We start from the raw sequence: 16,521 nt of genomic DNA on the forward strand, positions 1-16,521 counted from the left end.
TAGGGGTGCCAGTAGTACTGGATCCCTGCATCAATTCTGCTAGTGAGATTGTTCACAGCAGGCCCAATTCCTAAGGAAGCTGAGTTATTTCATGTCCCCTGATTTTTTAAGTGTAACTGCTCTGAGTCTTCACCAAAGCCCACAGCTTCACTAGGGCTCATCTTTGCTGGCCGCCTCTGAACTACACGTTTCTTTCTAAGTCCGTGCCCATAAAGTTGTTCACCTATTTTGCAGTTCAGTTGTCTGTCCCCAAGTTCATTCATGAGTCCTGGGGAGATTGGTTCCCACTGCCAGGCTGGCTTTGTCCTGGGATTCCTTCTTCTCCATCTTGGTCACATGTGTCTTCATGGGGTCATTAGAAATTTGGTGCACTCGCTCACATGTTTCCTCCTTTGTACAGTATTTCCTTTTGTTCTCAGGAGGAGATCAGGGCCTTTAGAGTCCCTCATTCACATTGAAAAGGAAATACTTCCTTCTCTTCCCTGGAGACTCAGCTTCTGTTAGTCCTTCCCACACCTGGGGTGGAGCCTGCTCTGTCTCACTGGCATCTTGTTTTTATCATTTCTAAGCTCTTTTGGGAAGCACGTACAGCACCCTGGCCACCTTTCTATTTTCAATCCCTTACAACAGAACCACTACATTCCAGCCACTCCAGAAAGCATTTGTTGAAGGACTGCCTGAGATGCCGGAAGGAAATGCATGTGCCTTTCTCTGTCTAGAGGTTTGGTGTCAGTTTCTAGGAGTCTTTCAATTTTGCATGTGACTCTTGAATACATCCATTACCAAGTTGAAACCCTTTAAAGCAACACCATGAACAAAATAGTCTGAGGGCAACACAGCAAGCCAGCCTTTCTAAGCATTTCCCTTTGCTGCCTTCACTGTCAATGAACTGAGTCTTGTTCAAGTACATTGGCTCCATGAAGTTGATAGTTTTCCATCTGAAATCTGTTTCCTGGAGATAAACCCAGACTGTGTGACAGTTCATATCAGGTTCTACTTCAGGAGATGTTGCTGCTCTAAGATTGGCCTTTTCCTCCACCAGGATATGTGAAGGTGGACACAGGGGTTGTACTCCTGGCTCTAGCGATGTCTGGGAGGGAGCTGCAATGTTGGGGAAGCCATACCTGGCAGGTCGTCTTTCAAGGTGATTGTCTGTGTCAGGGTACAACTTCTGGACTGAGAATCAGGGCTCCCCATGGAGGTCTGAGACTAGTGATGATCCCTTGCTTCATCCTAATGGGTATGGTTGGTCAGACACGGTTTTTCATGCTGAACTAAAATGAGCCTTCACCATTTCAAACAAAAGACCAGCTCTGGGAAGGCACAAAGTGCAATGTTATTTGATGACTTTATGATGAAGGAGAGGAAACAGGTCTGAGAGCAGAGACATGGCAGCAGGCAGAGGCTTAATTTTGTTTAACTTAAATGGGGTGTTCAGTTCATTTCTCTCACTGTGTTGTCAGTCCGTGCATTTATGGGTGAGGTGGGGGAAGGGATATTTGCATCTAGGCCTTCAAGAGTGCTGGGAGGTAAAAAGGCAGAATTTGTGGACCTTGGCTCCTGGACTGTGTATATGTCTTTCCCATCTTAGGAAGCTGAAAATGACACAGTGTGAACTGGCGGCAAAGAAGAATCAGCTGGCAGCTGCAGGGAAAATGTGAAAATAGCTATGAAAGAAATAAACAAGTACAAGTGAGTTCAGCTACTAATTACCAGCAGCTCATGAACCTCTCTTCATTTTTTTTGTTTCTAACCTTTTTACAAGGTTAAAAGTCTATGTTTAGACTCAACATACTAATATAAACAAAACTTCAGAGGACATATGCATAGATTATTAACAGATAAAAAGGTAAGATTTAGAAAGAACAAAACAATTAACTTCATCAACATTTCCAGATTTCAAGCAATGGCCAGACTGTGTGGAAACTTCATCCATGCCAACGTTCCTGGGGGTGGTGTCAAGTATCATAATCTGTAGGAAAGCAGTGTGTCTTAGAATGAATCATACCATCAACATGGTAGTGCCATTTCATGGCCCTGGTCTTTGCAACCCTAGGAAACGTGGTGAAGATCTAAGTGAAAGGACGAAAGAGCTTTATGATGAAAGACACTTGTCACATGATGAATTAGGGCACAATTGAAAGGGGGAAGGAATTATGTGAACTCTGAACCCTACAGTCATGGAATGAGTTAGGAAAGGATGGAACAACAGTTTTGATCCTATTGTACATTTACAATCATGTGAAAAGTGTTTCATGTGTAAAATTGTATTAAGGGACACATAGGAGGATGATGAGAACATGGGCAGATTATTGAAAATCATACCCAATATTGGGCCTTATCTGACAAAAGCAACTATAACTCACAGGCAACAAAATGGACAAAGACAAGAACAGCTTCAGCAGGCAGAACTCACCTTCAGACACCAGGGACCCTAAGCTCTGCCTGACATATTGAACCCTTAGTACCTCATGTGGGTGAGTGTAGTGGCCCTTGGAATTCCTAAACATGGACTTTTCATTGTTGCTTTTCAGATCGCAGTTCATGAGAAGAATGCTCAGGACAACTGGGTAAGTGTTTCCTTTTTTCCTCCTCTCCCTCTTTGGCACACAGTCTGGCACGACTGAAGGTGGATGTGTTTTTCTCCCCCAGGTCAAGCCTCAGATCTGGGAGAGGGAAATGGAAGAGCAGAGCCGGGAGGTCGCCCGCTTGAAACACAGGTGTGGGAGCGTGACATGAGTTTTTATGGGTGTTTTGAGGGATGACAGCTGTGTTGTTTAGTGTCTAGTCAGAGGACGTGGCATTGCAACTCTTATAGAAGTCCATTCTTTTTCTGTATCCAAGACTGGATGGGATGGAAGGAAAGAGGCTGCTTGAGGGATACAGGAGGCAGAGACCAATGCCTGGAAGTCCAGAGACGCAGAACCCTCCGAGGAGAGGTAAGGAGCAGATGGTGATGTGCAGCAGCCTAATTTCTGCGGCAAAGCCTTTTCCTGTGGGTGATCATCGTGTGTCCTGGACAGAACCACAATTACTACCTAAAGACAGCAGGTGGTCTGAAGGGGTGACAGGAGGGTGTTCTCCTCTGGTGCCCCAGCCAGCGGAGCACCTGTCCCTGTGACTGGTGGAGCTCAGGCCCCTCCCCTGACTGCGGACCCTCCCACCTCCTCCAGCATCCCCTAGCTAAAGAGAGGAGCCTGGAGGGGATGATGGGACATGGGCCTTAGCTTTCTTCCCACCTTGACGCAATGTGAAGACTTTATTTTAGTTTTGTTTGAGGAGAAGTTCATTTCGTTACTATTTTTAACGTTGTCATTTTTATTTTATTTTTTTCTTGAACCATAGCCCTACGTTCCTAAATTCAGGCTCCATATAGCTTTGTCCTCTGATGTTATCAGGGCAAGTCTGCAGCTTCACTGCTAAATACCCATCGTTTTTCTTTTCTCGTTTATATATTAGTATAAGTACATTTCTATTCAGATATAGTTATATAATAATTTCCAATGTAGAAGGCAGCTTATAGATAAGCGAAAAGACTGAACAATCCACCTGGAGCCTGAAGAAACATACCCAGGTTGAGCATTCCCTGATGATACACCCCAATCAGTATTCTCCATTTACCCTTTTTTAAAGCTCATTTATTTTGAGAGAGAGAGAGAAAGAGAGAGAGAGAGAGAGAGAGAGAGAGAGAGAGAGAGAGTGTGTGTGTGTGTGTGTGTGTGTGTGTGTGTGTGTATGTGCGCGCGTCTGTGAGGAGCAGAGAGAGAGGCGGGGAGAGAGAATCTCAACACCGTCAGGGTGGAGCCGGATGCAGGGCTCGAACTCACAAGCTGTGAGATCATGACCTGAGCCAAAATCAAGAGTCAGATGATTAACTGACTGAGCCACCCAGGCATCCTTATTTTTATTCTTAATCTGTAATGAAATGGTGATTTCCCATAATGTATACTGAGAAACCTCTGTTTAGGTGATGACTTCTAGATTGCTAGTTGAGCCTGACCTGTCTACAGTTATTTGATTAATTGCGAAAAACATGAACTAGGGCACGGTGAGGTCTTTATCAAGGTGAGGGGATGGTTCTCCCCCTTATCCTTGGGGGTCACCTGAGGCATGTGGGATACCCTCTGCCTCTGGCCAAGGACCTGTGTGTAGGGAACAGTTTAAGATATTGGAGGAATGAGGTGAGGGCTTCTTTTAATTTCACACAGTCCACTAAAGTAGAATAAACCTCTATCCCTTCCAGGGTCCTTAGCAGATCCAGAAACTGGTGCAACCTCTGTGAGTTACAGCAGCTCTGACTGTACAAAGAATGCAGACAAGGACAAGGTAAATCCTGGGACCATTCTCAGTCGTAACACTTTCGGGAAACCCTCATCTGTCTGTACAGCACGCTCTCCTGGCCTAGTCTCGTTTTGTGTGTTGTGTGATATGCCTGCTTGTTATTTGTTTTCCAAATGCACACTCTTAACCTAGGAGCCTACAAGCTTCTCTATTTTCAGCCTGTCATCTTTTTGTGGTAAGTTTAGAAGCCCAAAGGGCTTAGAGGCTGAGTACCCTAAAACTTTACCATGTGTTTCTGGAAATGACGAGAGGAGGATGACCCCATATTCCAAACAGACGTCTCCTGGCCTGGGTCACCCCTGCCAGACCTCAACTCTGTGGGAACAGTGTGGCTGCTGTGTCTTCCTTTCTTGATTCTGGCTAGGAGATTAACCTGCTAGAAAGTCTACTGTATTGTTTAAAATTGAAAAATGCAAAACCCCATCATTACTCCAACTTTTTATTTTGAGCCCTGTGCAATTTAAAAATTTTTTTAATATTTATTTATTTCTGAGACAGAGAGAGACAGAGCACGAGTGGGGAAGGAGCAGAGAGAGAGGGAGACACAGAATCAGAAGCAGGCTCCAGGCTCTAACCTATCAGCACAGAGCCCAACGCGGGGCTTGAACTCACAAACCTTGAGATCATGAACTGAGCTGAAGTCAGTCACTCAACCGACTGAGCCACCCAGGTGTCCCTGTGCCCTGTGCGATTCAGAGTGGTCTTAGACAAAGTCATTATCATCACTCATCACCTTCCCGTCTTTGTTGGTAAATGAGTTGTCTGGAATCCTTCCAGCTATACCTTAGGTAAAAATAACCTGAACATTGTGTCCTTCGATTGTGTTCATATGAGCAGTTTCTGGTTGTGTCCCCAGTCACTGTTAGAGCTGATACAGTCTCATGACACATCCCAGGAGTTTTATACCAGAAATCAAAACACACTTGAATTAATTCTGTCATGTGAATTTTTACCTCTTGTTCTCTGTAGGACTTAATTACTCTGTGTCCTGTAGTATGCTTAAAATCAGAATTCCCTATGAATTAAGATGAACACATCTGAGCTTTGGAGACATTCACCACAAGTCACTTGTTCCTTACAGAAGACTCTCATTCCCCTGCAAGATCCCAGGCATCCTCCACTCCCCAGAGGTCTCAGAGGCCTTTGACAACACTTCAAGAGGGAAGACTCTTTTCAGGGAGAGGAGCAGAGGAGGCAAAGTGAGGGTCCGGCTGCAGAACTTTTCGTCAGGAGTGGCTGTGATTCCACGAGCAGAATATGAGCCATTTATTCGCACTCAATTTGTTGTGTTCCTAATATATCAAAAACAGAGCATCAGGAGTCACTGCAGAGGACGGATGCAGGGTGAACTGGGACATAGATGCCTGCCTGTCTGGAGAATGCTGCTTCATTACTATGTAATTACTTCTGTTAACCCTCTAGGACGGGACCCTTGCCATTTTACTTCCGCAGACATGGGCAGTGATGTGTGGTGACAGCAGTTCCACCTCTTGCATCTACTACCCCAAGCTGTAGGTGGTATCCAGTGGCAGGGACAGAGTTTTCAGGTACTGATGCTACACTCTTGGATCCTGTTGGCAGAGAAGGTGGCAGGTGCTGACATGTTCTTCTCTGGGTTACAGCTGCTTTGGGTATTGGTTCTCTTGTCTGGCATATGCACATAGCTGTCACTTCTGTTCTGCAGGACAGTGTGGATCCATGGGGACTTCCTCCATTAACTGGAAGATTCTGCAGACAAGGACCCTAGACGCACCCCCATGGGCTATTCAGCACATCCACCTCCTGAACCTTGGTGGCCCTGGGGTCACTCCGAACCCTCCACCAGCAACACTTGGTAAGATGATCTGAGCGGTATGAGTTGACTTGTAAAGCACACTCATTTTTGTTGGTGTTAGGTCTTTGGCCAAGGTGCAGAGGTGGTACCACAGACCATTATGATGCAAGGGGAATGTGTCTGCCGCCATTACCACATTCCTTGTGTTTCATGATCGACATATCATCTTTCTGTCATTTCCTCCACTCTGTGTTGGTACAGGTGTCTCTCGTGGATAAGGAATGGGGCTGTATGCAGAAAAGCAGACATAGCGGTTCATTAGAAATGCCCTGCCCACGGGCTGGGCTCTGTGAGGCATGAGGCACAGCCTAATGTATATCCATGTACTCGAGCCCCAGCCATCCATCATTGTTTGATGAGTGATGAAAACATCTGAATCAAGGCTTTTACAGGTCTTCGTCAGGGTTTACAGGATGGGTCTTCCACTTCTTGGGGATCACCTGAGGGATGAGGCACACCCTCTGCATGTGATTTGTGATCTGACTGGAGCAAAGAGTTTAAGTTGTGTGAGGAATGTGAGGAGGGTTTTTTTGTTTTGTTTTGTTTTGTTTTGTTTTTAATCCCCCAACAGTCTACTCAAATCAGAGTAAATGTCCATCCCATCCAGGGCCGTTAGCAGATCCAGGAGCTGGTGTCACCCCCGTGAGTGATACCAATACTGACTCTACCAAAAGTGCCGAGAAGTACAAGGGAAATGCTCTGGCCATTTTCAGTTCTAAGTCTCTCCTGACACCCACATCTTTCTGTACAGCACACTCTCCTGCCAATGTCTCTGGTTTCTGTGTCATATGATATGTCTGCTTGTTTTTTTATGTTCCAAATGCACAACCTTTACCGAATAGTCTACGGGCTTCTCTACTGGCCACCTGGCATCTCTTTGTGTAAGTTTACAAGTTAAGTGTGCTTAGGGGTGAGGACCTTAGGGCTTTTCCAGTGTGTTCCTGGAAATAAGCCAAGGTGGATGATCCCACACTCCACTTGGAAGTCTCCTGGCTTGCCTCATTCTTTCTGGATCTCCTCAATGTGGCATCACTGCTCTTGCTGTTTCTTCCTCTCCTGTTTCTGTCAAGGGTTTTAATGTGTTCAGAAAATCTGTGGCTATCTCTACAATCTGAAAATGCAAACTCCCTTCACTGCAACTTATATTTTTGTATGTGTCATATAGAGTGGTCTTAGCGTAACTTTCATATCCATCAGCATTCAATCTTTTTGTGGTAAACATGCTGTCCAGAATCCCTTCAGGTGTGCCCTGGGTATGAACATTCTGAACTATAAGAGGTGACATACTTGTTGTAGAAAACACGCACTGAAAGTTAAGTTGTGAAGAGAAAAAAATCCAAAATGACCTGTGTGGCAAGTCCCCACCATGGTCTTCACTTGGGTTCACATGAGCAGGTTCTGTGGTGTCCTGTGTCACAGGTACGGGTAAAACACGGAAATTTACACCAGAAATCAAAGTGCATTTGTGTTAATTTTGTTAATTAGAATTTTAGCTTATATTTTTAGAGGACAAAAGTACCCTGCAAATTTTACTCTACTTAAGCTGAGAAGTACCTCTGAATTAAAATAAATTAGCTGAGCCCAATTAACATGTATAGGCGAAGTGTTTCTCTAAGAGCATGCTTTTTTCCAGATTCTCTGCAGGACCTCAGGCTCCCTATCGCTCCATGTGTCTCTGTGCCACTGGATAGCACTTCCAGAGAGGAGGAGACCCTACTGTCAGGAGAGCAGCAGATCGGGCACAGGCGGGGGCTTAGAGGCAGAGCTTTGAGCCACAAGGGCTATGATTCCATGGGTGGAAACTGGGACTGTCATTCCTTCTCATTCTATAGTTCTTCACATACACAGTAAGCAGCCTTTGTGGCGGAGGGGTATAAACGGTGGGGGGTGACTGTGGACTTAGGTGTCTTCCTATGGGGAGTATGCTATTTTATTAATTTAGTATTCACTCCATAAATCCTCTAGGAAAAGAGCCCTTGCTCTTTTCACAGTGGTCACAAAGAGGGGACAAAGGAGCTGGGACAGAGGAGCTGGGTGGCACCATTTCCCTCCTCTGCTCCCCAGCATAAACACAGAGCCACCTACCGGAAACAAGGCAATTCCCACACTGACTGCCTAACCTGCTTACACCAAGCCCCACCTTCCTGTGCTCTGGCGAGACTGGCCTTCTAGGTCAAGCTTGCCTCGGTCCCAGAGAAGCTGGCCCCTTCTCCAGAAGACCAGCAGAAGCCCCTGACCACAGCACCTCTCTTGACCAGACAGTTGTGCAGGGCTTCACTTCTAGTGGCAGTCGTTTCAAGTCTCATTTAACAAGCAGATCAGAGCAGACCTAGATAAAACTCCCCACGTTCCGCCCAAGGACCATACATTGCCCATACAACTGGCCTGAAGGATAGTGCAGCCAGAACACAAAACAGTGCACGCAACACACACCACAGTCACTCCCTGATGTGCCTGGCCCTGGACACTAGATGACATCCTCTTCATAAAGCCATTTATCTCACAGGCAGGTAACCTAAGGAGCTTTTGGAACACAGAGAAGGCAAATACTCAGCCAAAATGCCAAGACAAGAGGAATGCATCCCAAATGAAGGAACAAGATAAGGTTACGGCCAGAAAATGGAAGGAACACTTCCAAACTCATTCTATGAGGCCAGCATTGTCTTGAGTCCAAAGTGGACAAAGATTCCACTAAAAAGGAGAACTACAGACCAATTTCCCTGATGAAACTGAATGCAAAAATTCTCAAAAAAAATAAGCAAACCAGATCCAACAATACATAAAAAGAAGTATTCACCATAATGAGGTGGGGTTTTTTCCTGGGATGCACAGCTGATTCAATATCTGCAAATCAAGTGATGTGATACATCACATTAACCAAAAAAAGGATAAGAACCACATGATGCTCTCAATAGATGCAGAAAAAGCATTTGACAAAATACAGCCTTCTTTCTTGATGAAAAAACCCTCACGAAAGGAGGGATAGAAGGATCGTGCCTCAACATCATAATGTCCATATGTGAAAGTCCCAAAGCTAATATCATCTTCAATGGAGAGAAACTGAGAAGCTTTCCCCCTAAGGTCAGGAACATGACAAGGACTAAAACATAAATTAAAAAAAAAAAAAAAGAAACAGTACAAGAGATGAAGATGGACACTATCTCATAATAAAGGGGACAATCAAACAATAAGATCCAACGATTGTAAATTTTTATGCATCCAACATGCAATCACCAGATATATGAAAGAATTAACAACAAACATAAAGGAACTCATTTATAATAATGATAGTAGAGGACTTTAACACATTACTTACATCAAAGGACACATCCTCTAACAGAAAATCAACAAGGAAACAGTGGCTTTGAATGACACACTGGACCAGATGGGTTTAACAGATATATTCAGAACACTCCATACTAAAATGGCAGAATACACATTCTTTTCAAGTGCACATGGGACATTCTCCAGAATCGATCACATTCTAGGTTACAAATCAGGCCTCAACAAGTACACAAAGATGAGATCAGACCAAGCATCTTTTCTGACCACAAAGCTAGGAAATGTGAAGTCAACCACAAAAAAAAGGGGGTGGGGGAACCACAAATAAAGGGAGGTTAAACAACATGCTACTAAATGAATGGGCCAACCAGGAAATCAATGAGAAAATACACTGAAACGAATGAAAATGAAAATGCACTGGTAAAAACTTTAGAATGTGGCAAAAGCAGTCCTAAGACAGTATATAACAATACAAGCCTACCTTAAAAAGCAAGAAAAAATCTCAAACAATCCAAACTTACAATTAAAGGATGATAAAAAGAACAATCCAAGGCTAAAGACAGCAGAAGGAAGGAAATAATAAAGATTAAAGCAGAAATAAGTGATACAGAAACAAAAAACAGTAGACCAAGTCAGTGAAACCAGGGGCTGGTTCTTTGAAAACAGTTATCAACTTGAAAACCTCCTAGCCAGACTTATCACAAAGAAAAAAGAAAGAATTTAAATAAATAAAATCACAAATAAGAGAGGAGAAATAACAGTCAACACCACAGAAATACAATTAGAAGACAATATTATGAAAAACTAAATGCAAACAAATTGGACACTCTGAGAGAAATGGATAAATTCATAGAAACACATAAACTACCAAAACTGAAATAGGAAGATATAGAAAATCTGAAACCAGAAAGAAATTGAATCAGTAATGTAAAAAATATCTCCCCAAACACAAGAGTTCAGGGCCAGATGGCTTCACTGATGAATTCTACCAAATATTTAAGGAAGAGGTAATATCTATTCTTCTCAAATTATTACAAAAAATAAAAAAGAAGGAAAACTTACAAATTCATGTTATGAGACCATCACTACCCTGATACCAAAACCAGATAAAAACGAAAACGGGCGCCTGGGTGGCTCAGTCGGTTGAGCGTCCGACTTCGCCTCAGGTCATGATCTCACAGTCTGTGAGTTCGAGCCCCACATCGGGCTCCGTGCTGACAGTTCAGAGCCTGGAGCCTGTTTCGGATTCTGTGTCTCCCTCTCTCTCTCTGACCCTCCCCCGTTCATGCTCTGTCTGTCTCTGTCTCAAAAATAAATAAATGTTAAAAAAAAAATTAAAAAAAACAAAAACTGCAGGGGCACCTGGGTGGCTCGGTCGGTGGACTGTCCAACTCTTAATTTCTGATTAGGTCATTGTCTTGCGGTTCATGGGTTCAAGTCCCACATTGGACCTGCGCTGACAGTGCAGAGCCTACTCAGGATTCTCTCTCTCCCTGTCTCTCTGCCTCTCCCTCACTTTTATGTACTCTATCTCTCTAAGTAAATAAATAAACATTTGAAAATATGTTTTTAAAAATTTTTAATAAAAGTGAACGCCAATACCCTGATGAGCATGTATGCAGAAATTCTCATTAAATACCTTCAAATGAAATTCAACAATACATTAACAGAACCATTTCCCATAATCAAGTGGGATATATTTCTGGGCTGCAAGGGTGGTTCCACACGCACAGATCAATCAACATGATGCACCACAGTAAGAGAAGAAAGGATAAGAAAAATAAGATGCTTTCAACAGATGCAGAAAAAGCAACTGGCAAAATGTCACATCCATTCATGATAAAAACCCTCAGCAAAGTAGATTGAGACTCAACACACCTGCACATAATAAAGGTCATCTATGAAAAACCCACAGCTAATCTCATCCTGAATGAGGAAAAATTGAAAGCTTTTCCTCTAAGGTCAGGAACAAGACAGAGATGTCCCCTCTCACCACTGTTATTCCACATAGTACTGGAAGTCCCGGACATAGCAATCAGACAACAAAAAGAAATAAAAGGAATCCAAATCAGCAAGGAAGAAGTAGAACTTTTGCTATTTGTAAATGACATGATGCTCCATACAAAAAACATGAAAGAATCCCATAAAAATTGCTAGAATTGATATATGAATTCCACAAGTCACAATATACAAAAATCAATGTACAGAAATCTATTGCATTTCTATAAACGAATCATGAATTAACAGAAAGAGAAATTAAGGAATCAATCCCATTGACAGGTGCACCAAATACCACAAGATACCAGGAATAAACCTAAGCAAAGAGGTGAAAGGCCTGTACTCTCAAGGCTATGAAACGCTGATGAAAGAAATGGAAGAGGACACAAAGAAATGGAAATACATTTCATGTTCATGGATGGGAAGAACAAATACTGTTAAAATGCCTACTCTCCTCAAAACAATCTATACATGTAATGAAATCCCTATGACATTAACAAAATTTTTTTAAATATATGAAATTTATTGTCAAATTGGATTCCATATAACACCCAGTGCTCATCCCAACAGGTGTCCTCCTCAATGCCCATCACCCACCCTTCCCTCCCTCCCATCCCCCATCAACCCTCAGTTCATTCTCAGTTTTTAAGAGTCTCTTATGGTTTGGCTCCCTCCCTCTCTAACTTTTTTTTCCCCTTCCCCTCCCCCATGGTCTTCTGTTAAGTTTCTCAGGATCCTCATAAGAGTGAAAACATACGGTATCTGTCTTTCTCTATATGGCTTATTTCACTTAGCATCACACTCTCCAGTTCCATCCACGTTGCTACAAAGGGCCATATTTCATTCTTTCTCATTGCCACGTAGTACTACATTGTATATATAAACCACAATTTCTTTATCCATTCAACAGTTGATGGACATTTAGGCTCTTTCCATAATTTGGCTATTGTTGAGAGTACTGCTATAAACATTGGGGTACAAGTGCCCCTATGCATCAGCACTCCTGTATCCCTTGGGTAAATTCCTAGCAGGGCTATTGCTTCGTCATAGGGTAGGTCTATTTTTAATTTTTTGAGGAACTTCCACACTGTTTTCCAGAGTGGCTGCACCAGTTTGCATTCCCACCAAAAGTGCAAGAGGGTTTCTGTTTCTCCACATCCTCTCCAGCATCTATAGTCTCCTGATTTGTTCATTTTGGCTACTCTGACTGGCGTGAGGTGGTATCTGAGTGTGGTTTTGATTTGTGTTTCCCTGATGAGGAGCGACGTTGAGCATCTTTTCATGTGCCTGTTGGCCATCCGGATGTCTTCTTTAGAGAAGTGTCTCTTCATGTTTTCTGCCCATTTCTTCACTGGATTATTTGTTTTTCGGGTGTGGAGTTTGGTGAGCTCTTTATAGATTTTGGATACTAGTCCGTTGTCCGATATGTCATTTGGAAATATCTTTTCCCATTCCGTTGGTTGCCTTTTAGTTTTGTTGGTTGTTTCCTTTGCTGTGCAGAAGCTTTTTATCTTCATAAGGTCCCAATAGTTCATTTTTGCTTTTAATTCCCTTGCCTTTGGGGATGTGTCAAGTAAGAGATTGCTACGGCTGAGGTCAGAGAGGTTTTTTCCTGCTTTCTCCTCTAGGGTTTGGATGGTTTCCTGTCTCACATTCACGTCCTTCATCCATTTTGAGTTTATTTTTGTGAATGGTGTGAGAAAGTGGTCTAGTTTCAACCTTCTGCATGTCGCTGTCCAGTTCTCCCAGCACCATTTGTTAAAGAGACTGTCTTTTTTCCATTGGATGTTCTTTCCTGCTTTGTCAAAGATTAGTTGTCCATCCGTTTGTGGGTCTAGTTCTGGGGTTTCTATTCTATTCCATTGGTCTATGTGTCTATTTTTGTGCCAATACCATGCCGTCTGGATGATTACAGCTTTGTAGTAGAGGCTAAAGTCTGGGATTGTGATGCCTCCTGCTTTGGTCTTCTTCTTCAAGATTACTTTGGCTATTCGGAGCCTTTTGTGCTTCCATATGAATTTTAGGATTGCTTGTTCTGGATTTGAGAAGAATGATGGTGCAATTTTGACTGGGATTGCATTGAATGTGTAGATAGCTTTGGGTAGTATTGACATTTTAACAATATTCATTCTTCCAACCCATGAGTACTGAATGTTTTCCCATTGCTTTATATCTTCTTCAATTTCCTTCATCAGCTTTCTATAGTTTTCAGCATACAGATCTTGTACATCTTTGGTTAGATTTATTCCTAGGTATTTTATGCTTCTTGGTGCAAGTGTGAATGGGATCAGTTTCTTTATTTGTCTTTCTGTTGCTTCATTATTCGTGTATAAGAATGCAACGGATTTCTGTACATTGAATTTGTATCCTGCAACTTTGCTGAATTCATGTATCAGTTCTAGCAGACTTTTGGTGGAGTCTATCGGATTTTCCATGTATACTATCATGTCATCTGAAAAAAGTGAAAGCTTGACTTCATCTTTGCCAATTTTGATGCCTTTGATTTCCTTTTGTTGTCTGATTGCTGATGCTAGAACTTCCAACCCTATGTTAAACAACAGCGGTGAGAGTGGACATCCCTGTCGTGTTCCTGATCTCAGGGAAAAAGCTCTCAGTTTTTCCCCATTGAGGATGATGTTAGCTGTGGGCTTTTCATAAATGGCTTTTATGATGTTTAAGTATGTTCCTTCTATCTTGACTTTCTTGAGGGTTTTTATTAAGAAAGGATGCTGAATTTTGTCAAATGCTTTTTTTGCATCGATTGACAGGATCATATGATTCTTATCTTTTCTTTTATTAATGTGATGTATCACGTTGATGGATTTGCAAATGTTGAACCAGTCCTGCATCCTAGGAATGAATCCCACTTGATCATGGTGAATAATCCTTTTTATAAGCTGTTAAATTCGATTTGCTAGCATCTTATTGAGAATTTTGGCATCCATATTCATCAGGGATATTGGCCTGTAGTTCTCTTTTTTTTTTTTTTTTTTTTTTTTGCTGGGTCTCTGCCTGGTTTGGGAAACAAAGTAACACTGGCTTCATAGAATGAGTCTGGAAGTTTTCCTTCCCCTTCTATTTCTTGGAATAGCTTGAGAAGGATAGGTATTATCTCTGCTTTAAATGTCTGGTAGAATTCCCCAGGGAAGCCATCTGGTCCTGGACTCTTATTTGTTGGGAGATTTTTGACAACTGATTCAATTTCTTCGCTGGTTATGGGTCTGTTCAAGGTTTCGATTTCCTCCTGTTTGAGTTTTGGAAGTGTGTGGGTGCTTAGGAATTTGTCCCTTTTTCCAGGTTGTCCAGTTTGTTGGCATATAATTTTTCATAATATTCCCTGATAATTTCTTGTATTTCTGAGGGATTGGTTGTAATAATTCCATTTTCATTCATGATTTTATCTAGTTGGGTCATCTCCCTTTTCTTTTTGAGAAGCCTGGCTAGAGGCTTATCAATTTTGTTTATTTTTTCAAAAAACCAACTCTTGGTTTCGTTGATGTGCTCTACAGTTTTTTTAGATTCTATATTGTTTATTTCTGCTCTGATCTTTATTATTTCTCTTCTTCTGCTGGGTTGAGGCTGCCTTTGCTGTTCTGCTTCTATTTCTTTTAGGTGTGCTGTTAGATTTTGTTTTTGGGATTTTTCTTGTTTCTTGAGATAGGCCTGGATTGCAATGTATTTTCCTCTCAGGACTGCCTTCGCTGCATCCCAAAGCGTTTGGATTGTTGCATTTTCATTTTCGTTTGTTTCCATATATTTTTTAATTTCTTCCCTAATTGCCTGGCTGATCCATTCATTCTTTAGTAGGGTGTTCTTTAACCTCCATGCTTTTGGAGGTTTTTCAGACTTTTTCCTGTGGTTGATTTCAAGCTTCATAGCATTGTGGCCCAAAAGTATGCATGGTATGATCTCAATTCTTGTATACTTATGAAGGGCTGTTTTGTGACCCAGTATGTGATCTATCTTGGAGAATGTTCCATGTGCACTCGAGAAGAAAGTATATTCTGTTGCTTTGGGATGCAGAGTTCTAAATATATCTGTCAAGTCCATCTGATCCAATGTATCATCCCGGGCCCTTGTTTCTTTATTGACCATGTGTCTAGATGATCTATCCATTGTTGTAAGTGCGGTATTAAAGTCCCCTGCAATTACCACATCCTTGTCAATAAGGTTGCTTATGTTTGTGAGTAATTGTTTTATATATTTGGGGGCTCAGGTATTCGGCGCATAGACATTTAGAATTGTTAGTTCTTCTTGATGGATAGACCCTGTAATTATTATATAATGCCCTTCTTCATCTCTTGCTACAGCCTTTAATTTAAAGTCTAGTTTGTCTTATATAAGTATGGCTACTCCAGCTTTCTTTTGACTTTCAGTAGCATGATAGATAGTTCTCCATCCCCTCACTTTCAATATGAAAGTGTCCTCAGGTCTAAAATGAGTCTCTTGTGGACAGCAAATGGGTCTTGTTTTTTTATCCATTCTGATACGCTATGTCTTTTGGTTGGCGCATTTAGTCCATTTACATTCAGTGTTATAGAAAGATAAGGGTTTAGAGTCATTGTGATGTCTGTAGGTTTCATGCTTGTAGCGATATCTCTGGTACTTTGTCTCACAGGATCCCCCTTAGGATCTCTTGTAGGGCTGGTTTAGTGGTGATGAATTCCTTCAGTTTTTGTTTGGGAAGACCTTTATCTCTCCTTCTATTCTAAACGACAGATTTGCTGGATAGAGGATTCTTGGCTGCATATTTTTTCTGTTCATCACATTGAAGATTTCCTGCCATTCCTTTCTGGCCTGCCAAGTTTCAGTAGAGAGATCCGTCACGAGTCTTATCAGTGTCCCTTTATATGTTAGAGCACGTTTATCCCTAGCTGCTTTCAGAATTTTCTCTTTATCCTTGTATTTTGCCAGTTTCACTATGATATGTTGTGCAGAAGATCGATTCAAGTTACGTCTGAAGGGAGTTCTCTGTGCCTCTTGGATTTCAATGCCTTTTTCCTTCCCCAGATCAGGGAATTTCTCAGCTATGATTTCTTCAAGTACACCTTCAGCACCTTTCCCTC

The 16,521-nt window shown here is 42.1% G+C and overlaps 1 protein-coding gene across 4 annotated transcripts in view; it reads left to right on the forward strand.

Moving 5' to 3' along the window:
* The first annotated feature begins 372 nt into the window (after positions 1 to 372).
* LOC147571716 (uncharacterized) overlaps positions 373 to 16,521 on the forward strand; it is a 46,300-nt gene continuing 30,151 nt past the window's right edge. Inside the window, exons 1-6 of one of the 4 annotated variants that reach the window (XM_086696129.1) lie at positions 1,457 to 1,692; positions 2,535 to 2,570; positions 2,653 to 2,720; positions 2,845 to 2,939; positions 4,244 to 4,326; positions 7,809 to 8,025. In XM_086696129.1, the coding sequence (XP_086552255.1) occupies positions 2,680 to 2,720; positions 2,845 to 2,939; positions 4,244 to 4,326; positions 7,809 to 7,946 (357 nt within the window). In that variant the 5' untranslated portion in view covers positions 1,457 to 1,692; positions 2,535 to 2,570; positions 2,653 to 2,679 and the 3' untranslated portion in view covers positions 7,947 to 8,025. Of the gene's footprint in view, positions 1,202 to 1,454; positions 1,693 to 2,534; positions 2,571 to 2,652; positions 2,940 to 4,243; positions 4,569 to 7,808; positions 8,026 to 16,521 lie in introns of those variants that run through there. The other 3 variants (XR_015247117.1, XM_086696130.1, XR_015247116.1) reach the window with 3 other exon arrangements.

The sequence above is a fragment of the Puma concolor genome, unplaced genomic scaffold, assembly GCF_028749965.1.
Source record: "Puma concolor isolate L17-30 unplaced genomic scaffold, mPumCon1.1.hap2 unalloc_scaffold_11, whole genome shotgun sequence".
Taxonomy (NCBI): domain Eukaryota; kingdom Metazoa; phylum Chordata; class Mammalia; order Carnivora; family Felidae; genus Puma; species Puma concolor.